The sequence below is a fragment of the Cervus canadensis genome, chromosome 1, assembly GCF_019320065.1.
Source record: "Cervus canadensis isolate Bull #8, Minnesota chromosome 1, ASM1932006v1, whole genome shotgun sequence".
In the NCBI taxonomy this organism is placed as follows: Eukaryota; Metazoa; Chordata; class Mammalia; order Artiodactyla; family Cervidae; genus Cervus; species Cervus canadensis.
This window is the reverse complement of record NC_057386.1, coordinates 114556402-114582935: the sequence shown is the minus strand read 5'-3', so window position 1 is coordinate 114582935 and position 26534 is coordinate 114556402. Positions and strand designations below refer to the sequence as shown.

At 43.4% G+C, this 26534-nt stretch overlaps 1 protein-coding gene across 3 annotated transcripts in view; it reads left to right on the top strand.

The window, feature by feature from the left end:
- Positions 1–26534, top strand: part of GRK3 (G protein-coupled receptor kinase 3) — a 113804-nt gene that overhangs the window by 69907 nt on the left and 17363 nt on the right. For all 3 annotated transcript variants that reach the window (XM_043438088.1, XM_043438089.1, XM_043438090.1), the window contains 9 exons: positions 1182–1233; positions 3084–3175; positions 3849–3948; positions 10142–10220; positions 12017–12147; positions 14348–14442; positions 19353–19460; positions 25652–25718; positions 26153–26253. In XM_043438088.1, coding sequence (XP_043294023.1) covers positions 1182–1233; positions 3084–3175; positions 3849–3948; positions 10142–10220; positions 12017–12147; positions 14348–14442; positions 19353–19460; positions 25652–25718; positions 26153–26253 — 825 coding nt within the window. The remainder of the gene's footprint in view (positions 1–1181; positions 1234–3083; positions 3176–3848; positions 3949–10141; positions 10221–12016; positions 12148–14347; positions 14443–19352; positions 19461–25651; positions 25719–26152; positions 26254–26534) is intronic.

Sequence of the window (26534 nt, the reverse complement as noted above, 5' to 3'; positions counted from 1 at the left end):
GAGGGGAGAAATGGGGATGGTAATTGAAACTGGGAAAGAGGTCTTATAACGCCACTGTGTGTCCAGGTAGACATGCACAGGCATTGTCTCCCACTGCATTGGCCATTCACTTTTTTTTTTTTCAAGAAGTATAGTTGATTTGCAATGTTAATTTCTGTTTTACAGCAAAGCGATTCAGCTAAACATATATATATATATATTATATATATATATATATATATATATATTCTTTTTCATATTCTTTTCCATTATGGTTTATCACAAGATTTTGAATCTAGTTCCCTGTGCTATACAGTAGGACTCTGTTGTTTATTCATCCTATATATAATAGTTCACATCTGCTAATCCCAAATCCCAATCGAGCCCTCCCCCAACCCTCTCATCCTTTCTCACATAGAGAACCATAAGTCTGTTCTCTATATGAAGTTTTACATAAAAATGGGCTATAAATGCAAAATACACACCAAGTTTCAAAGCAATGGATTCAAACCAGTTTCAGGGGCTTCTCTGATAGCTCAGTTGGTAAAGAATCCACCTGCAATGCAGGAGACCCCGGTTCGATTCCTGGTTTGGGAAGATCCCCTGGAGAAGGGATAGGCTACCCACTCTAGTATTCTTGGGCTTCCCTTGTGGCTCAGCTGCTAAAGAATCCACCTGTAATGCGGGAGACCTAGGTTCAATCCCTGGGTTGGGAAGATCCTTTGGAGAAGGGAAAGGCTACCCACTCCAATATTCTGGCCTGGAGAATTCCGTGGACTGTATAGAGTTGGAAAGAGTTGGACACGACTGAGCGATTTTCACTTTCAAAGCAATACAAAAATAAGCATGTAGACTATCTCATTAAAATTTTATATTGATTACATGTGGAAATGATAATCTTTTTATATATTGGCTTAAATAAGATACATTATTAAAATTAAATTACTTATGTGTTATCTGTTACCCGTCTGTTGGACAGTACCAACTCAGATAAAGATTGTTACCATAACATAATGACAATTAAAGCAGAAACGTGAAGTCTTCAATTTGAATCGTAAAATAAAGCCTTGAGTGCTAGGCGACCGCTTTGTGAAAAAAATGTTTACAAAAGCTCACTTTGAGAAGTCACACAAGTATACAGTGCTAGTTTCTCAGTTAACGTGGTATTTAACTTTTCAGTAATTCCTCACATTCCTTTTCAGTGACAAGTTCACTAGATTTTGTCAGTGGAAAAACGTGGAATTAAATATCCATGTGAGTATCATCTTTGCCTTTCTTTTTTTAAATAAAAGCTTCCTTTGGCTCAGCTTCGTGAGAAAATATTTTATTCGGCAGCACACTCCCAAGGGTAACATGCTGCCCAGACAGATGTTGTGCTTACAGCTTTACGCATGAAAATCCATCCTCCCATATCCAGTTGTAAACACTTTGAGTTTTCATCCTCTTTTTTTTCATATTCATATAAGAATGCATTTATTTATTTAAGGAAGGATATTTTAAACCGTAATTAATCTTTTAATAGAAGTAGTAGTAAAGATACAAGTCTTCTACATCATGTAATTCCTGTGCCCGTGTCATTTGCCATCCTGGTAAATTTCCTTGTTTTGTTTTTTTTTTTCCTTATTAGGTGCAGTCATGTAATAAACATGATGATATCTCTTACTAGACCGCAGTTGCATCTTTTTTTATTGTTTTGAGAATGATGAAAGCAGTCCTCAAAGGCGGGATACTTCCTAGCTTGTATCCCCAATACTGCATCTTCTCTTAGCTTTTCCATGTGAGGACTTCTGGGGCACATTCTTTACTTCACTTTAGAGTGTTCATGTCTCTTCCCCTTTCCCTGTGCTCTCTCTCCACAAAGCTTTGCAATTGAGAAAAAGAAATAACTGGATTCTGTTTTTGATTTTTAAAAAAAATTTTTTAGTTGAACAGTACCATTCACAGAAATGGGTTTTGTTTTTTTTTTTCCTTTTTAATTTCCCCTCTCTACCCCATTTCCAGCAGGATTGAGAAGCAAGAGGCAGTGACACATTTTATGAAATAACGGGACTTCCTGGGGGGTCCAGTGATTAAGATCCTGTGCTTCTACTGCAGGGAACGAGGGTTCAATCCCTGCTTGGGGAACTAAGATCCTGCATGCATCCGCATAGCCAAAAAATGAACAAACAACCAAAAAACCCTTATCTCTGCTGTGGATCTTCCTTGTGCCTGTGCTCCTTTAGCAGACGTGGTGTCCTCACGTTTTCACGTCCTCCTGTCCTCTGAGCAGCAAACGTGAGGCTCGAGGGCCGGATGCCCCTGCCTGGCTGCGGACATGATGTCTGAAGGGTTGTCTGAGAAACACTTCAAGGATCTGACCCTTCTTTTGCCAGGATACGTAGCAAAAAGCATTTGCTATTGTCTGATGGCCTCTTACCATGAACATAGGACTATCTCTCTGCCTTTGTACCATCTGGTGCTATGAGAACTTCTTGGGAAGCAAGGCTTTGCTGAGATGGTATTGATGAAAGCCTCGTGCTTATGAATGAAAGCCTCTTCGTCGAGTTACTCACACGCGGTCTGCTTCCACTCACGTGCCCAGCATGAGTCCTCTCTACTTACTGATGCTTTTGATAAAAAAATTCACATGGCCAGCATTTATTGGGCTTTCTGATCATATGGTCCAACTGTTAGGAGAGCATACATGCCCTTGATGCAGACCTATTTTTCTACCACGGAAGTTCCTGGAATGGCTGAACCATTCCCAAACTTTCAGCTTCAGAGGAGCCGAGGTCACTTTGTAGTTTGCCTGGAAATTTCACATTCACTTGTCTTGAAAATATACATCGTATAATCTAAGATTCATGGGACTGGATAAAACAACCGGCTCCCACCAGGTTGTCTTCCCAGTTGCCTCCATGGTTTGCATCCTGTGCAGTTTACATCGAAGGCGGTTCTAGAATGTCCTGCCACCTGTGCTTCTTATCTCTCAGCTTGTGGGGCCAGGCGCCGAAAGGGCAGCAGTGTCAGAATCACTGTTTCAATAACTGTGTATGTTTTGCATGAAAACAGTGGGATAGTTTTTACATAGTCTTATGTTTCTGTGTCGCCTTTTAAATTCACAGTTGACCATGAATGATTTCAGCGTGCATCGGATCATTGGACGAGGAGGATTCGGTGAAGTATACGGTTGCAGGAAAGCAGACACTGGAAAGATGTAAGCATTCTACACTTGTATATTTTGCTGGGAATATTAAGAGGGTTTTATACTCATATTCAAAGAAAATCCCATTTAGTTGATGATCAGTGTTTTAGAATCTTACCCTCTGCACGCTTATAAAATCTTGACCAGTGCTTAATTCACAATTCCTACACACTAAATATTATAGTACAGGCCTCACCCCTACAAAACACACACACACACACACACACACACAAGTACTAGACAGTAGGGATACATACAAAATTTATTTCCCTGAATTTTTTGTGTATCTGCTTTATTGCTTTTATTTAACTGAAATGTCAATTCATATAATAATAGAAATATCTTAATTATTGCTTGATTTTAAAAAAAAATAGCCTTTTCACTTTAGAATAATTTTAGGTTGGGAGAAAAGGAGCAAAAAAATAGTGCAGGGAGTTTCTATGTACTCCATGTCCCTCTTACCGTAGTACGGGACACACGTCACAATGAATGAACAGATATTGATGTGCTGTTACTGACTGAAGTCTCCACTTTATTCAGATTCCCTTAGTCTCTTAGAAGCATTTTGCTGCTTTAAAAGACTTCCCGAGTTTTTAGGAACTTCCCCCAATATGATGTGTATCATTTATGTCCACTTAGATATATTTTCTGTATAGACTTTCTTTAGTAATATTTATGGTTCTAGGTATGCAATGAAATGCTTGGATAAGAAGAGAATCAAGATGAAACAGGGAGAAACCTTAGCCTTAAATGAAAGGATCATGTTGTCCCTGGTGAGCACAGGAGTGAGTATTCAGTTTTGAACATTTGCATTTGTGTGTGTGTGTGTGTTTCTATTTATTTGGTGTTTTTTTTTTTTTTTTTGGTATCAGGACAATTTATTTAAAATATAGCTTTTTTTCCCCCTGGTGAATTATGCAGCTAGCCAGTTCTTGAGGGGATTAGAATTTATAGCAGGGAGCAGCAGCACTAAGTTAATATAAATAATAATTCAGGGATGACCTCTGTCCGAGTTGGGAATTAGGAACATACTACCGGCCTTCGCCATTCACACTGACCACTTCTCCCTTCACTGCACATTTATGACTTCCTTCTTTGTGGAATATGACAGAGATAGCAGGATATAATTGTATCAGTGGCCAAAAAATCACCTGAATATAGTTAAGAATTGGCTGCATGACAGCGAAGGACTAACCCAGAGGAGAAAAAGTTAAGAGGAACGTCGCGTCCCTCCTTCACAAACAGAGAGGAAGTGATGTGGCTTCGTCAACCCCCAGCTATCCCTTTGGAGTGCCCCCCAGAATCCCAGGGACAGAGGAGCCTGGTGGGCTGCTGTCTATGGGGTCGCACAGAGTTGGACACGACTGAAGCGACTTAGCAGCAGCAGCAGCCAGTCCATATCTCACTCGGCGGGGACCCTGTCTTCCTGGTACTTGCCGTCTTTCCCTGCTGTGGATGCTGGTCTTTTCCATCTCCGGCTCCATGTTTCTGCCCACTGGTCTGTTTATTCATACATTCCAGCTGTCATTTTGGGCTCATCACGTGTCAAAGCCAGCTTCACCCTGTGTCATCTTGACTTGTAAAGCAACATCCCGCTCTGATTTGTTTTCCTATTAATGGCATCACCCAGGACCAAAATCTCAGCTTTTATTTACTCAGGCAGATATATGTAAAGACACCCAGGAAAACCCACGGTCCCAGAAACCTGGGCATTGCCCGTGTACCCCAGCAAGTGAGGTGCAGAGCCTAGGGGTACCTCCAGCGGTCACAGCTGGGCTCTAACTAAGGTCGCCTTCACCCAGAGATTTTCAGACTCAAGTCTTCATGATGACACAAGGCATTCCTTTTAGCTGATAAGCAAGGAACCTGAGATCCAGGGACATCATTTCTTTGCCCTAGATGATCCTAGATGATCCCAGTGTTCTTTTCTCATCCCTTTGTAGGCTCCATGTTTTCTTGTCGCCAGATACATTTATTGTGTTGTGGTTTATGTTATTCTAGTGTTAGTTTTAAGTGCTTCTAGAAAGGCTATTTACTATTGAAGTCAATGAATATCATAATTTAGTTTAACTATAACAGATGAAAATGCCATCGCTATGAACAGTAATGTCTTAATTATGCACCTCTGCCTGCCAACATGTAGACATTAAACATTTCAAGTAAGAGTGACTGTGTGTGTGTGACCAAGATTTTAACTGTTTGGAATGGAATCTGAGTGGCCTGCACACTGTATTGGAATCAACGTGAATGACATTGGTTTCTAGTATCTGTTGGAAATGTCTCTGTCTTCATTTCAGATGTGAATGTGTGCTTATTGCAGACTTTAAGTGCTTTATTAAAATATTAATTTTTAATGTCTTATCTCAAAGCCTGGGATGTTTATTCCCAGGAGAGCCTATGGAAAAAAATTGAGGGTGTTGGAAAAATATATGAACAATTTTAATTTTCATGTAGCATTTTTGTTTTATTTAGGTGAGCAGAATGTGATTAAGTAGTTGTAGAATTCCTCACTGGTCTGCCCATAAGGGAGTAAATTAAAAAATTGCGGTTATGTTGGGCTACTGCTTTGAACTAATTTAAGACTTGTTTCTGTTTTTTATTCAAATATCAAGATCGTTTAGCATTTTTTAAAACATTGTAAGTGCATTATTTAACCAAAAGAATTGTAGTAAACTTATTTAGAGTCATTTTTGTTGATCAAAGGCCACAGTTTATAGGATTTAAGTAACCTTTAGTTTAAAATTGCCTCCTTAGGTGATGTGTTGATCGGCCTGTGTCAATATGATTACCTAAGGTGTTGGCATGGAAATAAACTGGAGTCACCATCAGAGTTTTCTTTCTGCTTGGAGGTTGTTTTACTGTTTCAATCTCAAATTGAGAATTCCTACTTCTCACCCCCAAAAGAGACAGTAAGAAGTACTGTTCCCAGTTTTATTCCATAACTTTTGGGTCATGAAAAGGGAATCAGGGCAAGTATGTCCATTAGTGGGAGGAGCCATGAGCACCTTCATTAAGTCAGTAAGTTATTCATGAGGAGTGTTGCTTATTCATTCCCTGATCATCCCTGAGTCTTCGATTGTGCCAGATACTCTGCTATAAGACAGGGGTCCCGAAACGCGAATTTGGTCTTTGCTTTTACAGAGCTGCGTAAAATGAGAGACAGCAGTGTTTACTCAGAGAATCTCAAGACATGTGTTGATTGTTGGAACACGTGGCAAGAGCTGTGAAAGAGAGGTCCGTAGTGCTCAGAAGGTGTTTAACAGGGCGGTCCTCTGGGGTCGGAGGGGACGCCAGGGTGTGTGTGAGTCCTGAGCACGGGAGCTCTGGGACTCACAGGTCAGCACCGCTGGGCTCCGAAGTGATGCGGTGAGGACCACTCGGGGAAGCTGGGGAGAGAGGGAAGCAGACAGAGGCCAGACCAGCAGAAAGAGCTTTCTGGACCAGTACCGAGGACTTTAAAAAGTCTTTACAGCCATTGAATAAACCTTGCAATTCTGAAAGAGTTCCTCTTACTGCAGGGCGGGGAACTTTTCTGGAGGACTACTCTGTGGTCTATTTTATCACAGTTTAAGTTCCTGTAAAATGCAGACTGTTTCGTTCACTAGGAAATCAAAGAAGACAGTTCCAGGGACTTCCTCGGCAGTCCAGTGGTCAAGACTTCATGCTTCCAATACAGGAGGCATAGATTCAATCCCTGGTTGGGGAACTAAAATCCTGCATGCCACCAAAAAAAAAAAAAAAAAAAAAACCTTAAAAAAAAGGAGATAATTCCTTGCTTAAGAGCTTTTATTTAAGGATCCACCTGTGAGAACCCCCTAGTTCTTATTCACCTTGAATTTGTAATCAAGACAGAACATTACCATAATTATCTTAGAATCTGTGCCTACACCATTATTAAACTGCTGCCTGTTTGTCTGTGTGGGTCAGCATTCAGTTCTTTGTGTCTTGGACCCCACCCAAGACTCAAGATGGCATCTGCTCAGGGCCTAAGAGATGAGGGATCCTGGTCAGTGAACTCCTTAGAGATAACCAAATCACATCCCTTTAACCGAGCTTTGATTTTACATTGCTATGGAAACGTCACCTTTGTAAGTGGAGTGACATAGGACAGGGTCTGGTGAGGGTCCAGAGTGGGAGACTTGGGGTTTGAATCTTGGCTGGCTACCAGATTTCTTTGTGGCCTCAGGCAAGTCATTTCCCTTTTAGGAGGTGGGGGGAGGGGGGCGGGGACACAGTGTTTAGTTTCCTCATCTTTAAAGTAAAGAATTTGGACCAGGTGATTTTTTTTTTTAGATGAGCACTTCCTATTCCAGTAGCCTACGACTTTAAATCTCCAATTTATGTTGCATCTTAATGACATAGTATCTTAACTCCACTTTGACGTTTTGCTGTTTTCTCAGGGCTGTCGTTAGAAGGATTGAATACTGTCTGTTCAGAAATACCCCTTTCCAGGCTCTGTTGGTCCCCTGGGTGAAGTGAGTGGAGTTGCTATCTCAAGCGGGAAAAGACCCAGGCTTTACTAAGTTCCTGGTCCACCCACTTGTCTGTTCTAGAGATGAATTGCTCATTAGATCAGGAACCAGAGTATGTGGGGAACCCCATTAAGGAAGGAGCATGATATTTAGAGCAGAATGAGTCGTCACCAGCAGACTATGGAAAGGTCTGGTGAAACACTGGTGGGGCTCCAATTAGGATGGTGCCACCCTGCCCCCCAAGAACCAGATAGCTTTTAACAGATAAAGGACAGCACCTTTATTTTACAACCATATAAAACAAAGTAAATCTCTAAATTAGTGAACACCAAGACCATCTCAACTGAACTCTTAAGGAAAACAAGGTAACCATAAAATGAATTTCCTCCAGAAGACTTGTGGAAATTGAGTTCAGGTTCACAAATCCTGAGTAACAGGCATGTGTCCACACAAATTCATCTGTATGCCCTTCGTCTATAGGTGTGAGCAAAGTGAATTCTGTTCACAGTGTACTCTATTGAAAGTTGAGTATGTTCTGTAGAATTTAATAATTCTTTGCTTCTGTTGAGAAAATAGATGTAGATATTTGATGCTATTTGTTATTTGAATCGGTTGAATGGCAAGTGTTCACTGTGTATGTATCTCAGTGGGACCTAGTGCTGGATCTCGTGGATATTCACCAGGGAGCACATGCGTGTGTCCAGAATCTAGGTCGAGAGACAGAGTCACTGATGTCCCAAAAGTCTCCCCTTACCCTTTTCAGCTGCTCACCCCATGCCCAAGCTAGCTACTACCCAGATGTCTGACACTGTAATTTACCTGTGCCCCTGTTGGAACTTTATATAAATGTATTTTTGTGTCTGGCTTTGCAAGATGCAGCTGAGTTGTTGCTCATAGCAACAGCACCTTCTGTAGCTAAATAGGAAGGGTCACCAGGCTATGTGTGTGGCCTGGGGACCAAATCTGGCTTGTGTTCACAGCCTATGAACTAAAAATTTTTTTTTTAAAGCAAAAGCAGCAGAGAAGAAATTGTAAAGAAAAGAAGCAGAGAAGACTATGTGACAGGGACTGGATGGGGCCTGCAAAGCTTAAAATATTTACTGTCTAGCCCATTTGCAGAAAAAGTTTGGCAGCCCCTGCTCTATAGTATTCCGTCGTATAAATGTGCCACAGTTCGTGTGTCCATCCTCCTGTTGGCAGACATTGGGATTATTTCCTGGTTTGGGCTATTTTGAATAGTGCTGTGAGGACCATTCTCATGCAGGTCCCTTGGTGCACATGAGTACAGATTACTGTTAGGTAAATACCCCGGGCTGGAATTGCTGGCTCATAGGCTTTGCAGGTAGTGATCAACTTTGGCAGATGCCATCAAACGCCTTGTGAAAGTGGTTGTACGATTGTGTCCTCTCAGCCACCATATTGGAAGTCCCATTAACTCTGTATCTTTGCAACACTTGGTATCATCAGTCTTTGTAATTTTAGTCATTCTCCTTTGTTTTAGTGATGAAGCATTGTGATTTGCAGTTTGCATTTCCTTGGGGGACAGCTGGGGTCTAGCGTCTGTTTAAAGACTTACAGACTGTTTGATACTCAGTAACATATACGCAGCATTGTTGTTGTTGTCATGCCATTTTCCTGTTGGGTTGTTTGCTTTTTTCTTTATTGATCGATGAGAGTTCTTTATATATTCACGATATATGTGGATTTCAAATACCTCCTCCCATTCTGTTATTTGCCTTTCTTACTCTCTTAATGGTGTCTACTGAAGAACAGAAGTTTCAGCTTTATTTTTCTTCAAGAGTTATCTGAACTTTTCTTAGCTATTTACATTTCCATATAAATATGGGGATGAGTTTGTCAGTTTCCATTTTAATTGTTTACATGGAATATATAGATTAATTTGGGAGAAAACTGACATCTTTACAATTGAGTTTTTCTATCCCCCACCCTGATATATTTTCCACTTTCAAAAGCTGATTTAATACCATTTTTTTAAATTCCATTTTTATTGTCAGTGTTTCAAGACAGTAATATGAGGAACATTTCTCCCCATGATAAAAGTTCTTCCAGCTCAGAATCAGACATTGAAATGGATATGTGACTATAACCAGAACCAAAGTATAGACCAACAGGAGGACTAGCAAGGCAGTAATATTTTTCCCTAGAATCTGAGTCTTTTGACGATGTAGATAGAGGAGTCATGATTTAATCAGAGTGACAGAGCATCTCTGAGTTCATCTCCAATTAGCGGTATTTGTATCTCTGTGCATTTTTTCCCCATGGAATCAGGCTCGCTTTCCTGGGTCTGTTAAAGTTACCACATAGGTGTCTGTGTTTCATATAGAGGGCAGTGTCATGGCTTAAAAAAAAAATGTATAGATGACACTTGGTAGTAGATGTACTTTCCAGGACAGCTTTTGCTTTTCTTATATATATATATATATGTGTGTGTATGTGTGTGTATATATATATATATATATATAGTTTTTATTTTTTTTCACTCTAGGATTGTCCTTTCATCGTCTGTATGACCTATGCCTTCCACACTCCAGATAAACTGTGCTTCATCTTGGATCTGATGAACGGTAAGCAAGACTTGGGGAGTCTGAATACACTGAATGACTCTGCCGTGATGTTGTTTGTTTGTTTCAGGATGTTTGATCTTAGCTTGCATTGCTCCAGACAGACTGGCCATTTGGGTCTTTCAGATAATTAGATTCCCCCTCAAGTTTAAGGAAGCCTTTCACTCTTTGAATTTCCAGTTCAACTTCATTTTAAAAAGTTGACTGCAGTCAACTGGCCATAAACTTTAGGAATGAAATGTCTCCTAAAGGTTCATAGGCCAAAGACAGGAATGTATTTAAAAACCAACTGTGAAGGACTGACTCTGGGCCAGCTCAGATATTAACCCAGTAGTCTGTACCTTTAGTCCAGACCCACCATATATCAATCTTTAAACTGTCAATGATGAACTGGAGAATGCAGGAAGAACTTTAGCCAGAAAGTAATTGTCTAACAGTCTTCCTGTGGCTCAGATGATAAAGCATCCACCTGCAGTGTGGGAGACCTGGGTTCGATCCCGGGGTTGGGAAGATCCCCTGGAGGAAGGCATGGCAACCCAATCCAGTATTCTTGCCTGGAGAATCCCCATGGACGGAGGAGTTTGGCAGGCTGTAGTCCATGGGTTCACAAAGAGTCAGACACAACTGAGCAGCTTTGACTCACTCACTCACTCAGTTTTCTAATACTAGAAAGTGACATGATGTAATTCAAAGCATTTTTAGTAACAGGGGCTGAAATGGAAAAGCATATATTTCCATAAATGAATACCTGTTTTGAAGTTCAGTTGAAGTTTTAATTATGTTTTGAGTTTTTGATTTAGAACCAGACCCATCCAACAGCATGAAGGAATTTCACAGACGTAATAATGAGCAGACCAGCCAGACACAGCAGCATATTTCCTGCATGACTCGATCTGTGTGACTGTCAAAACTGGCAAAGCTAAGCAGTGAGGGGAGAGGTCGGAGTAGAGTTGGCTGTAATGAGGGGCTGTGAGCTGATAACACTGCCTGGGGTGGGCACAGGGAGCCTTCAGCAATGCTGGAAATCTTTTACATCCTGATCGAAAATAGTCACATAAGAATATGCGTGTGTGAACAGGAAGATGCTTAGGGAACCAAAGGTAATGGAGTTGAACACACGTGAACCTCTGTAAATCAGCTGTGGCTCCGCCTTTATCATTTATGAGAACATTCCCTTACCCTGTTGGTGGTATTCTCTGTCTCTGTAACTGGAGGCCATATGATCATTGACCTTTTCCAACCGTTTATTATTAAAAATTCAAAGGTACTGCAACATTGAAAGGATTTTACTGGGGACACCCAAACACCCAACCACCTGGGTTTTACCAGTTAAAATTTTACTGTATTTGCTTTCTCAAATATCTGTCAATATGAGCAGTGTATTTATTTTGTCTCCATATTTACTGTCCACAGAGCCAGTTGCCAAGCCACGTACTACCTCACTACGAGGGTGATTCAGTTAGGAAACAGGACTGTTGTCACCAAAAGATCAGCTCCTCCCCGTCCCACTCCCCGCAGTGGTACACATGGGCGTTGTGGTGTCCATCCGAGAGCGGAGGCTTGGGTTCATGCTGTCCCGGCCACTGTCTCATCTGAGTCTTCTCAGTGGTTTAGTTTTCTCTGGGATTTTTAAAGTGTTTCATCAGATTACAGAAGTCAGTGATACATCTATATCATACATGTAGACAAAGCATAAAGTTAGTTAACCGTTGTCAACCGTATCATGATGCTGCACGATGCCCGTGACTTACTTCCCTGGAATTCACGCACCGAATTACATTCTGCGTCTTTGATTCCAGGGGGTGACCTGCACTATCACCTTTCACAGCACGGGGTGTTTTCTGAGAAGGAGATGCGGTTTTATGCCACAGAAATCATCCTGGGGCTGGAACACATGCACAATCGGTTTGTCGTTTACAGAGACTTGAAGGTAAGGTGGTCTGACAGATTCCCCGCCTTCTGTCCAACATGTGCAGTAGGTGTCGTATGGTAGTTGTGGTCCCCCACACGTCTCCCCCTCTTTCATGCCATCCCATCATTTTCCTCCTCTCAGCCCTGAGCAGAACATCACCTTCATGATTTCGGTCTCCTCCAGACACTGAATTCTTTTCTAAGGACTCCAGTCTTTCCCAGTTGTCCCTGTCACCTCCCTGCCTGGTGCAGCACATACGCCAGCTCAGATATTTTAGTTAGTTAATTATGAAAAGCAGGGTGGGTTTTTTTTTTTGTTGTCACCCACTTTACAGTTGATCATAATTCTGTTAATGTTCACCAAGCAACTGATTTGGCCCTGGCTCGGTGTGAGGGCAGAAGGTGTACAGAGATAAAGAAGCAGAGAACCAATGTCATGTGGGACATATCTACTGGTGAACTCGCACATAGAAAGACTGAGTCCTAATTCACCAGAGTCAGGGCTGATCAGGTAGGAATGGGGTGTCTGACAGCCAGCAGAATTTCCCCCACCCTCTGAACCTCAGGTGATTTCGAGATTGCTTTAAAAAAAAAATCACTAGCAGATTTCCAGGTTCCAGAACTCCATAGCCCCAGTCTGCCACACTGAGGCTTCTTTACCATGCTTCCCTTTAAAAAGTCTTACTGGACTTGAAGAGACTGAAGCAGGTGCTTTCTCAGTTTTTCCATTCCAGAGCACGATGCTTGCTTGGTCCAGGACCCTGCATGAGAAAGAAAGGTGGTGGTTTGCTTGGCACTTCTGAGGTGATATTCACGTAGCCAGCAGCGTGAAGGTGGGGGAGCAGATGAAAGGGACCTTGACAAATTATAGAGATGATCATGCAGGCACATAAAGGTGTAAATAATGGTGAGAAGAAATGTGATGGGCATGGCAGCTTCCAGAGGATGAGAAACCTGCAGAGAAGCCTGTTTGCCTCCTCTCTCCGATTCCCTGTTAAACTGAACTCAAGTTAACCAGATCAAGTGTACCGATAATGCCCCCTTCTCTAAGGAGCTCATGTGTTTTGATTGGCTTCTAAAAAAGGTTACCTCCTAAGAATCCAAAATGGTGTATTTCACAGTTGAGCATATTATTTTTTTTCCACAAAGTACACTGTAACTTTTAAAGCCTCCTGCAAAGCTAAAGAATTACTCCCGTAGCCTTCATAGGAGCATAAAGAAGAGAAAAAAATGTATTTTCATCAAATTAGAAATAATTAGACCCTGGTTGGCATATGACATTTTATTTCCTCATGGTGAATTTTGCAGAAGAATAAAATACATGCTGAAAGCCTATGAAGTGCCATTGTAATACATTTTAATTTAAATCTATAACCGGTCTCAAATCATCTTGATGTGGTATTTCTGTTTTCTAAACTATTTAGTAGGCAGTGGTATTATCTAATTTCTATTCAAACTTAATTCTAGTCACTCATGATTATTCATGCTTCAGTTTTATAATGGCATGCCATTATTTTTATTTCGAGCAAAACAATAGTTGATCTCCAGCAGAAAAATACCAAGATGACTGTAATTCAATGTATATTAGGGAGGGGAGTCTTGTTTTCCATGATGACGCAGACTAAATCTAATCTTAATGGATACATTTCATCAGAGTTGTGGTCAAAATCATATCTGGTCATTTGGTAAGGCCCTCCATAGATTCTCTCCTAATAAACCAAAATGACGTTTATCAGGATTAGTGTGGCACCGTGGAAGATTTTGATTTCCTAGGTCATCACTTGTACATTGTTACAAGATTCCTTTCTGTGCTGTGTTCCATGGTTCAAAATCCTGGTGGTTCACAGAAGCTGAGGAGCCCGTGGACTCACTGCCTTTGTGGAGAGACACCCCATTCTGGCGGGATCGCAGCTCTTGCTGTGGAAAGGAAGTACTTGCACAGTGATGAGCTGTGGTGGGAACCCCCTGTGTTACCTGCCCTATGTTCCGTCTTCTCCATCCTTCAGTGCCACTCTCCTGCTAAAGTTACTGATAACATGAAAGGTAGCATTGCTGGTCTCATGCCCCACTTGGAGGTGATGATGTAATTAATACTAGAATTCATGTGTACAAATGAACAGTGATAAAAATAATGATAGCAAGTGCCTGTGATTTTGGAAGTTCTCCAAGCCTCGGGACACCTTGGGGACTCTCAGAAATCACCTTCTCTTTCATTTTAGCCCGCCAATATCCTCCTGGATGAGCACGGACACGTGAGGATATCAGACCTCGGTCTTGCCTGTGATTTTTCCAAAAAGAAGCCACACGCGAGTGTGTGAGTAGTCACATTGACTCTGTTCACTATCGTTTCCTAGTTCGACTCACTTTTTCACTCAGACCCCAACATGGTCGTTTGTTCTCCCAGTTTTCTCTTGTCAGCAGTAGTTTCCAACATGTGATGATGCTGGGTCAGAGGGAGAGGAAAGAAGTGGGGTGGCGTGATTGCTTTCACCATTTTGGGGGCATGCAGGGGACCCACAGTGTTAGCTGCCTGGGGGCAGGGAGGCTGAGGGAAGGAGGGGCCTTCGCAGCAGACCCGAGTCCGCACTGGCTCTGTGACCCTCACTGTCTTCATCTACAGAGCAGCAGTTGCAGTAGACCCCAACAGCTTATGTGCCAAAGAAGGGGCACAGGCAATTACATAGAACTTTCCAGGGAAGGCCCAGAGGTCGAGCTTCTCTCTCCATCCACTCTCTCCTTCTTTTTCAAAACATTTCCTTTTTTTTTTTTCCTAAAAAGAAATGAGGATTTTTTTTTTTAATTAAAAGAATCATCTACTTGCAGTTCAAACTTTTAATGCAGATCCTGTTGTTAGATTTCAATATTACATCAGTCCTACATGCAGAGGAAGCTGCCGGCAGCCCGTGCCCTTGGCCATCCCTACCCCCACCTCGGTGGACCCTGAACTGCTTCTAGTGATGGCCCTGCCATCTCCACATGTGCTGACACTGTCCCAAGGACTTGCCTGAACCTGAGATCGTTGCAGTGACAGCAGGCGTGAAGTGGCTGCCCCGGGGCTCAACAGAGGCAGGACAGAATATGTACTGGTTTTCATTCCTATTTCTTTGATGTCAGTTATCTGTGTAGAAAGTATGGACAGGTGTGCAGTTTGTGGAAAAAATTCCCTTGATTATTTTCTTCTTCAGTGTATCAGTCTTAGCAGTGAATGTCTTAACATTCCATCTTATTGTGCGTCATCGCTGTGTTGAATGGTCTTGAAGTAACTCCCAGGGGTCTTGTTTCATGCATCCATGCAGAAAATAAACTATAAATCCTTTTTTTTTCTTTTTGTGAGACTAGAAGTAAAATGGTTCTAAAACTGCTTTACGAGGGGCTGCATTAAATCAGAATTGCCATTTAAGGCTGTGACCAGATATTAACGGCAATTAGTGCCGGCTCCGTAAAGATGTCTCCCTTCCTGCAGAATGTGGGGCAGGGTGACAAAAGCCTTAGCATTTTGCCAGCACTTGACAGTTATGAGGCCAGAACCTGGGGCTGGATGTATCAGCCTCTCCCAGGGAGTTCATCAGACATTTTAAAGAGAGTCATTTGAATTTTTAATGCCACAGCTATTTGATATGCTAATTTCTTCAATTTAGGATAGTCACAACTGAATATGAACCGAAGAGCTCATAAGAGTTAATCTCTCAAAGGAATTAACTTTCAGAAGCAGGGTTGCTCATTCCCTTATAGGGCCTCGCTCACTTCTTACTGTAATTCACACGCCAGCTCTGAAAGGTGGTGTGTTGTCCGTTATCTGAACCGCATCCATAAAGGGTTCAACCTTCCAACCCTGTCGGAAAGCTTGAATGTTTAAATGACGATAGTGAGGTCGCTACTTAAAAAGGATAAGCGCTCAATGAAGAAGTATGTTTAAATGATGATAGTGAGGTCGCTACTCAAAAAGGATAAACTCTCAATGAAGAAGTCTGTTTTTAGGTGGAGGAGGCGGAGAACAGAGGCTTTCGAGACAGATGTGGGCTTGAATCCTTCCACGCGGCACCAGCCTCATTTCTCTCTTCTGCAGAGAGGCCGTCACAGTGCCACTCACTGCACGTGACCGTTGTGAGGTGCAGCCACCTCCGTCATGTAGTAAAGGGTCTGGCTGACGCTGGCCGTGTGCCGCGCGCTGGTGGTGCCGCAGGGTTGAGGCCGACAGGCTCCCTGACCTCCCAGAACAGCAGCCGGGGGGACTGTCCAGGAAGTGACCGGTGTGGGGACAGCATTCATGCTGTGAGTGGAACGTTGGCTGTCCCAGGAACACGTGGCTGGCGGCCTGAATATGTTGTTATTAGTATCTTCATTCAGTTCCGTTTCGTTCAGTCGCTCAGTTATGTCCGACTCGGCAACCCCGTGGACTGCAGCACACCAGGCTTCCCTGTCCATCACCAACTCCCAGAGCTTGCTCAAACTCATGTCCGTCAAGTCAGTGATGCCATCCAACCATCTCATCCTCTGCCGTCCCCTTCTCCTCCTGCCATCAGTCGTTCCCACCATCAGGGTCTTTTCAAATGAGTCAGCTCTTCACATCAGGTGGCCAAAGTATTGGAGCCTTAGCTTGAGCATCGGTCCTTCCAGTGAACACCCAGGACTGATTTCCTTTAGGATGGACTGGTTGGATCTCCTTGCAGTCCAAGGGACTCTCAAGAATCTTCTCCAACACCACAGTTCAAAAGCATCAGTTCTTCAGTGCTCAGCTTTCTTTGTGGTCCAGCTCTCACATACATACATGACTATTGAAAAAACCATAGCTTTGACTATACGGTTCTTTGTCGGCAAAGTCACGTCTCTGCTTTCTATATGCTGTCTAGGTTTGTCATAGCTTTTCTTCCAAGGAGCAAGTGTCTTTTAATTTTGTGGCTGCAGTCACCATCTGCAGTGATTTTGGAGCCTAAGAAAATAAAGTCTGTCACTATTTCCATTGTTTCCCCATCTATTTGCCATAAAGTGGTGGGACCAGATGCTATGATCTTTGTTTTTTGAGTGTTGAGTTTTAAGCCAACTTTTTCACTCTCCTCTTTCAAGACTTCCATCAGGAGGCTCTTTAGAAGCCTGCATAGGGCATGGATATAATCATCGACTTTTTATGGGGTGGAATCTGAAGTTCTAAGAAACTAAGGAACTTGAACAAAGTCACAGGCCTGGAAGATGTTGGGGCTTGAATTAAAATCCAGTTCTGTCCGGCTCTAAGGCTTGAGCTCCCTACACTCGTTTGAACTCCCCGAGTCTTTGAGGATGGACCTGATACTAGATTGAAGGCTTGTGGCCAGACTCTCACCCTCGACTGGGCTTCTCGGGTCTTTTCAAAGTGGTAGGTGTGATCCCAGGACTCCATGTGATGCTGGCAGAGCAGCGTCATGGTCAGTTCCCCATCTTAACCCCGACTCCGTCCTTTAAATGATGGAATTGGATTCTCAAAAACTAAAAGTGACCCGTGGAGCAGCCACCAGACGACACAAGAAAACTTCGTGGAGTCAAGCAGATTGTCAGTGACTCGCTGAGCCCCAGCTAATGTTCTTCAGGAATGCAAGGCTCGGTCTCTAGTCACCATGCCTTCAAATGCTCGGGCGTTCTTTCAGTGTGAACAACACAGACCAGCAGTGGGAAGCGCAGGCAGCCTTGGGTGCTGCCGAGTGGCAGAGGCTGAAATCCACGTGGCAGGTGGCCCGGAGCTCTGCTTTGGTGGTGTCCGCCCAGAGGCATGATATGCCTCAACCCTGTGTATATCTCCTTGTCAAGGTCTTCCCATCCCAGGACTGGGTTTTGATCCCGAGATTCGCAGGTTATAAAGCCACCAAGGTTTTCCTGGCCGCACTGAAATTAAGCTTTCCCAGAAAATGGCTTGGATGCTCCTTAGGGAAATCTCTGACGTCCTCACAGCGTGGCTTGCTGACCTCACACTGGCAGACTTTGGATTGCAGGGGGTGGAGCTTTTCCGACGGATGGACTGGTACTCATTTCCACTGTTTGGAAAAGTCTTTCAAGATGGAACTCTGAGGCTGAGAGGACACAGTCCCAGTGTTGACCTCCCGGGTTACTCTTCTGAGCAGATTCTCACCAATACTGAGCACAAGCAAGCTATAAATGCTTATAAGAACGCAAGGGGTTCTTTTCAAGTGCCAGCGCTGCCCTGAGCCCATCCCACATGTGTTCTGCGGGGTGAAGGTGTCACCTCAACACCCATTCTATCAGTGAAGAAAATTGATGAAAGATGGGAATACAGGTGCAGATAACGGCTTTTGGGGGACCCTTTTGTGCCCACACCTCTGAAAGTTTCCCACAAGCCTTCTCTCACTCTTGGAATGGTGTGTGCTCACATTGTAGGACGGGAGAGGATTTTGATTCTCAGATAGAACATATTATGTGTAAACGGTTGTCCTCCAAGGTGATTTTCCTCAGCTTCCTGTAAGCCATCTGCACATTTGCTGAGCTGGGTCCTTTGACCTGTTGGCAGCTCTTCAGACCTGGGATTTCTCTGTCTCCATACCTGTCGGCTTCCCTGCCACCACTTGGGGACCACCGTGACTGTGGAAGGGTGAGGGCCACCATGGACGCCTGTGCAAACCCCAGTCCTCAGCACGGGGGGTGGCCCCTCACAGGAGTGCCTGATCCCATCACTTCCAGGTCGAGAGTGTGTGGTGTGGTCACCTGCCCTCATAGATGGGGACGGGCACTAACCTGTCCCCATCGCTTCCAGGTCCAGAGTGTTGCAGTATGGTCACCTATCCTCACAAATGGGGACAGGCACTAACCTGTCCCCATCACTTCCAGGTCCAGAACACTGCAGTGTGGTCACCTGTTCATCACCACCTCCCCAGCCCCACACGTCTCCACACAAAAGCTCTCCTGCGGGCAGGAGACCCTTGGCTGCCCCTCGCTGTAGTGGGGAAGGCTCACAAGATTCAGATCTCACCTTCCCAGACCGTGGAGCGTGCCCAGAGCATGCACATGGCTCACGTTTATCTCATATGATAATTTATTAATATTCATTCCTATTTTAACGAAGGAAATATCATTTTCCCATTGGGTGTTTGCCAAACCATATTTGATGGAAGCACCGGTGTCCCCTCCCCCTTGTTTATCCTGCTGCTGTTTGATGAATGGCGCCCTGACCTCTGGACGAGCTGGGAATAGTTTGTCAGCGGGAACACGCTGGTAACCACACGTGCCCTTTCTTCTCCCCAGTGGCACCCATGGGTACATGGCACCTGAAGTGCTGCAGAAGGGGACCGCCTACGACAGCAGTGCCGACTGGTTCTCCCTGGGATGTATGCTTTTCAAACTTCTGAGAGGGTGAGTGACATGTGTCCCTTCAGCCCATAACCATGGTGTGCCCTTGGATCAGGATAAGAAATATTTACGTGTTATCAGACGCCAGTATCTGTATAGATCACGTAGTGATCTTTAAGCCACACAGTGACCCAGGCAATGCTCACAGCTTTTTTTGCCCGTAAAAATGAGTTTCCTTCCCGTAAGCTTTGGGTATTTTTGTCCCACTCCAGGAAGGAATTCCAACACGTTTAGACGTAAAATAAGACTGTGTTGGACTATTTCCATTGTTAAGCCTTATTTGGGGAGTGAGTGCTATTTTTAAATATAGATAATTGAAGAGGGTAGGAGAGTTTCTTTTCCTTAGAAATGAATTACTCATGATTGTTTTGTGAGCTTAAAGCATTTCTTACACAAGAGGGTGAAGACTCAAAGTGAACCTGTGTTAAAAGTGTGCATTTGTTTGTGAACATGCTGAAATCTGCAGTTTTTAAAAACATAAAGATAAAATTGTGCAATTCTGTGCCCTTCACTTGTGTTATACTTGTCCCTTTGATGTAAACTGCTGGAGATGATGAAGTACAGTGGAAAGAGGATGGAATGAAAGTGCTCTTGAGATGTGTTCTCACATTGAACATTTACAAATTATGTTAACATTCCATTAGTTTTAAAGAGTCTTGAGTCAATTTTAATAGAGAGCATAAGTGTTTAAGATGTGTTTTTGATTATTCTGCATTCATAGAGGTACCACAAAAAAGCAGTTTATATTAAAACTTCCTGGTCAGGATTCTCCCTGTTACATTTCCTCTATGAACACACAGGCCTGGTAGTTTGCTTAACTTGCCACGTTTTTCCCGGAAAGCCTTACTGAGTATCACAGCATGTTCTTCTTATATTGGGTTGGCCAAAAAGTTTGTTCATGTTTTTCCATAAGATGTTGTTTAACACAATCTGGAAAGAGGCTGGATTCCCTGTCTTCCCCCCAAACTAGGTTCCAGGCACCCTGGCTGCTTCCCCAGGACTCAGATAATCTAGTTGTTCATTGCTCACCGCCTCACTTGGGAACTGAAATTGTATTACTGCTCAGAGACTCAGGTCCTGTTGGTCCTTAATTGAATTATTGTGTTTGTGGAGCCTGGAGGGCCTTAATTCATGTAATCAGACTAGCTGACCTAATTAGAGAGTTTCTGCAAAGCAGACCAGAGAAAACCACTTTCCACGCAGGATGTTTCCCTGGCTGGCGGGGGTCCCTGTGTGGCAGGGGTCCCTGCGTGCACGGTGAGTGCATCCAAACACGCTGTCTTCACTCGGGTCTCCTCTGGTTGTGGGGGGAGCAGTCAGAGGTCAGAAGCCACAGTTACAGAGTCATGAGACAATTTAAAAAAACTGCACAACAGCAAAACTGTTGTGTATGAACTCAAGTTATGAAAGTCGGTTGTGAAATATGGCAGAGGCTTGGTTTAGTGCTTTGTTTATTGATTTCTGTCTAATTTTGTTATTCTGTCTATAATAATGTCCACACGTATAGACTAGGGATAGTCTGGCATGTATTCCTGTTTTTATAAGATCCAAGGATGGGTCCAGTTGTTAACTCTATGCCAACAGTGTATTTGTGGCTGAAGAAGTGAATTCCGTCCTCCTTGGTCACGGTTCAAGTCTGCAGGACTGAGTTGGAAGGTGCTACTTCCTCTGTGACGTCCTTGATCAGGCTTGGTTAAAGCATTGCGGTTGATGTGACCCCTGTGGAAGGGAGTCTAGGCTGACAGGAAGACATCCAGAGGATGGTCGTGGGGATGGGATGGATGGATAACAAGAGATGAGAATGTTGGCGGCTAGAAATGGTGTCTCACATGGACAGGTTCAGAGAGCTGGGCACAGTGCTTCCGGCAGCCACACTGTAAGCTCCAGCAGCGTTAGTCCTCATGGAATAAAACAGACTCCATGCCAAACCCTCCCCAGAGCTTATACTCAACCCCAGGAGCTCCTGGCAATGCTTGGGGACTTTTTAGTGGTGCCAACTAGGGGAGGGGCTCCTTCTGGTATCTGGCAGGTCGAGGCCAGGGGTGCTGCAGAGGACGCCCCCACTGCCCCCACAAAGGGTCACCCATCCGAGGAGGAGGAACTCCACTGTAGACCAGTCTCTTCCCATCCTTCCCGTGTCTGTGCAGTGATGGTGACCAGGGGTCACCAAGGGTCTTTTCGCTTCTGTTTTCTGTGATCAGATACTTCCCACACTGACCAGTGTGCCCCATCACCTTGGCTGAAACATTTCTCTGCACTTCTCGTTCTGTCGTGACACCCTCGAAGGATTCCGCAGGGCACAAGAGACAGGAACCTGGATGTGAGGATGCTGACAAGACAGGAGAGTGTGTTTGCGTCCCTGGACCATGTGTTGGGTGGGGTCACTGCTTCCACTTCAGCTGACTGTCAGATATGGGAGAGCATCTGTGTACAAAGATGTTGCAATTATGCGGAATTGTGGTCATGACCCTCAAGCTAGAGTTCAGATATCTGTTAAGAGAAACAATTGGTGTGACCATAGCCTTGATCTTAAACTTGTCCCCACTGATGGTCAGACACGAGGGGAGAGCCCAGGGGGTGGTCTGGGGAGAGCGGAGCTCTGTCTGAGGTTACTGAGTTTGCTCCTCTCGGGAAAAAAGGAATGTTTATAAATATTTTGGCAGCTGTTGGCTTAGGTTCAAAACTCACATTTGATGTTGCATGCCGTCTTTTTGGTATTCTAAAATTAATTTTTGATGTAAGACTTTTTAATCACTTGTGTTTATAAACGGATTGTTTCTGAGCTCCGGTGTCACTGTGAATGTGATGTGTCATTTGTGTGTGTCTCTGTATGTTTGCCCATCATTTGTCATGTCTTGAACAATTTCCCTACTCATCTGGGTGAAATTCTCAGCTCTCACACTCTCTGTAATTCCAAAGCCACATCTGACCACTGCACATGCAAATCCTATTTCCACAATGTCCTTCGACACAGCCCAAATGTTGCATGAGGGCTTGGCTGGTGTCGAAAGCTGTTGACAGACCTGTTACCATCTCCTATTTAAAGCGGCTGCGTCCGGGAGCAGCTGTGATCACACAGGATCTGCGGGCCCCACGTGCCTCCCTCAGAATGGAGATCATTACTATCGGAGATTTTCTTTAACATTTTCCAAAATAGAAATGGAATCTTGGGTTTTGTTCACAAAGAATAATCAAGAACCATTGGAAACAGATGCGCATCAGGACTTGAAAGACCAAACCCTCTCCACATGACACCCCAGAGCCCGAGAGCCGACAAGCATTTCCGATCGTCTCTTATTGAGTCAGGCACAGAGAGCTATATTTATCAAACAGGGTTTGTAGCGACCATGCGCATGTGCTGGGAATGTTTTTGGCACCACTAACTTTAACTCCAGTCCCCTCGCAAAGCCCTCCCTCGGGTCTCATGAAAGAGTTTTTAAATTTAGCACAGAGCATCCCTGTCAGAACACAGCCATCCTTCTCTGCAAGTGTGGGGCACAGCCCTCTGCTTCCGGCATCACACAAGGGTCGAGAGCAGGAGGGGGTCCCCTGGCTTTTCACACAGGAGCCAGAGCAGGAGGATTTGCCGAAACAGGGGAGACCTTCCCACACCCTCTTTTACATGTGAAGGAACTCCCCTGGGGAGTGGCAGCAGTGTCTCGTGCAGACGGACCGAGGCCTTAGTAAGCACTGAGAAGTCTGTGCTCCTTTTCTCTTGAGCCGTGAACATGTTCATATCTCCGTGTTTTGCATACAGGAGTGATACAAGCCGGGGCTTAGCTGATGGTCCAGGGGTTAAGAATTTGCCTGCAGGGGACACACGTTCAATCCCTGGTCAGGGAACTAAGATCCCACATGCAGCAGGGTAACTAAGCCTATGCACCTAGAGTGGCCTAGAGAAGCCACTGCAACGAGAAGCCCACGCACCGCAATTAGAGAGCGGCCCCACTCGTCACAAATGGAGAAAGTCCACCCGGCAACAGAGACCCAGTACTGCCAAAAATAAATCTGAAACAGAAAGTGATGCAAGTCAAGTTTTGAAAAATTATAATGTCTCATAAATAACATTATTATTTGTTATTCTATCCCATTTGCTTTTTAATTGCAGTAATTTTACATTTTTTCCCCTTGGAAACATTTAGGGTGCAAAGAATATTTCCAGTCAAAATCTGTTTGAAAGATTAGTGTATGTTTGCTTGGTACTGATTCACCTTATTTAGATTTTTTTTTTCCAAATTAAGGCTTTCAAGAGATGGAAATTAATGTGTTTTTCATTGCATAAGAAAGAAAATAAGCATTAGAGTGCCCCCTCTCGTGCAAAGTGAAAATTGAAATATTTAAATAAATACTCTGAAGTGGAACCATCTCTTCAAGAGATGGTACAGTGCATAGTTTACCTAATTCAGTAGCAGTAAGTTGATTGCAAGGGTGGGTGCAGTTTTAATTAGTTTTTTTTCCTAAATCACATTGAGTTATAGATTCAACATCCTACTCTGTTTTATAGAACTATTTTGTGTAATATCTTGCCTCAACTTATGTTTTATATGCCTTATCAATAAACCTATGAAAGTGAAAAGTCAAAGTGTTAGTTGCCCAGGTGTATCTGATTCTTCACAACCCTGTGGACTGTAGCCCAGCAGACTCCTCTGTCCATGGAATTCTCCAGGCAAGAATGCTGCCATTCTCTTCTTCAGGAGATCTTCCCCACCCAGGGATAGAACCAAGGTCTTCTGCATTGCAGGCAGATTCTTTACTGTCTGAGCCTCCAGGGAAGGCCCAAATAAATCTGTAGGATTGGTCATTTTACAGACATGTCTTTACTACCAGAAAATCCTATCATGTATGTTTCTTCTTTAATTTTCAAGTAAGTAAATAAGGCCAGGGTTTTCTAGTTTGCATGTTTACTAGTCTCTTTTAATGCTAGGAGCATCTTTATTTTAAAAAATATTTTATTGAAGCACAGTTGATTTATAGTGTGCTGGTTTCTGCTGTACAGCTGAGTGATTCAGTTATGCATGTATTTGTGTAATTTTTTCTGTTCTTTTCCATTATGGTTTATCATGGGATATTGATCATAGCTCCCTGTGCTGTACAGTAGGACCTTGTCATTTGTCCGTTCTGTATATAATAGTTGACAGCTGTAATGCCAACCTCCCAATCCATCCCTCACCTCAGCCCCCCTCCACCTTGGCAGCCACCAGTCTGTTCCCTAGGTCTGTGAGCCTGTTTCTGTTTCGTAGATAAGTGCATTTGTGTCGTATTTTAGAGTCATGTGTGAGATATGTAAGATTAGCTTCAGCATTTTAAAAACATAGTCAAGAGTAAGAATAATATCTTTACAAAGAGACATTTATTTTGTTAAGTTAGATTCATTTGTCTCATATGTCTGTCAGTTACCCACCGTATCCTCCCATGGTCTCAGCTGTTGGCACATGCATCATTTCAGTCGTTCCTTTCACCGTTTCGGTGATGTTTGTGGTACTATGGCATGCAGAGGTGAAGGGACTGAGACGAGGTTTCCATGAATGACTCACGGCCAATAGCCTAGTCACAGCGTGAGCCCAGCGTCTCTGACTCTTAGATCTGGAGTCATTTGTAAGTTAGATAGAACATGAGTGAGCAGTTCTCAGACCCTGGAGGGTCTGGGAGCACAGGGTTGGTTTGTATCTCTTATCACCAAAGGAATGTATTTCTTAAAATTGCTGCCTTCTGGGGCGGGGGAGTGTGTTCATGTTGTGTTTTGGTTCAACTGCAGTTCTTTGCATTCTTTGAGGGACTTATCCATTTTTTCTAAAAAAACTGTGTGAACGTTACTATTATCTCAAATACTAATGTGACAGATGTCATGTGTATGACTATCATTTTCATAAAAGCCTGTTGGCTGATTTTTTTTCCAAGTGATATTTTAAATTGTCATTTGGAATATATTTGCTAAAGTTTATTCTGGTAGCATGACTTCACTGACATGAGTATCAAGAGTTCAAGTAAACATCAGCTTTGCTTGTTCAGGACCTGATATGTCTGATTGTCAACCTGATCATCAGGTTTCCTCTAGAAATGGTCTATGTTTATGGCTTTTGTATTCCTGCAGTTTTGAATGAGCAGTGACAGAACATAATAGTTTGTCATATTAGTCAACGGTATTTGCTGTTACCCAAAACCATCTAGTAATAGAATTTTCTTTGTTTCTACAGTCACAGCCCTTTCAGACAACATAAAACCAAAGATAAGCATGAGATAGACCGAATGACTCTCACCATGGTAAGAAAGTCAAAATCCGTTTTTATTCTCATTATAATTTTCCTATCTCATTCCATTACAACTAGTGTAAAAAAAAATATGCTTTCTTAAAATAATGGAAATAGATGCCAAGGCAGATAACAAGATTTGCTAACAGACAGTAAGAGAAAGATACAGAAAAATCAAGACCAAAACTAAAGAAAAAAGGCAAAATGACTGGGACGCAAAAGAGGGAGGAAACCCAATTCTTCTGGCTCCAGCCTGTCGATTGACTCTGAAAGTGATGAGTAACCGCCTTGCATTTCTTTATAGAGTCAATGTTAACTTGTGATGTATCTGCAGTTTGCTTTAACACTATCCTTATGGAAGAAATGGCCTTTAAATCTGGTTGAGGGTGAGGGCAGTGTTTCTACAGATGCGTTTTTGAAGTCGTGTTCCCCTCCTCCCACCCCCAGAACGTGGAACTTCCAGATGTCTTCTCCCCGGAGCTCAAGTCCCTTCTGGAAGGCCTGCTTCAGCGAGACGTCAGTAAGCGCCTTGGCTGCCACGGAGGCGGGTAGGCCGAAGTTTCTGCGTTTCAGCATCTCCCCCCAGAAAGCAGTTCAGTTCCTTTCAATGTATCAAGAATCTGCCATTTCAGTTCAGGGTGGGTAGGGGAGGATCACGTAGGAGCTGTGTGTCTTGACGGGTATGTGTTCCTTAGAGTCTGCAACTCCTTCTGTTCCAAGTGAACTGAGCTTAAGCAGCAGTGCTCTTTGGGAAAAACTGTTTTCTTCAGTTTATGAAGGGGTTTAGCATGCACCATTCTGTTAGATGTGTAGTTTGCTTCGAAATTAG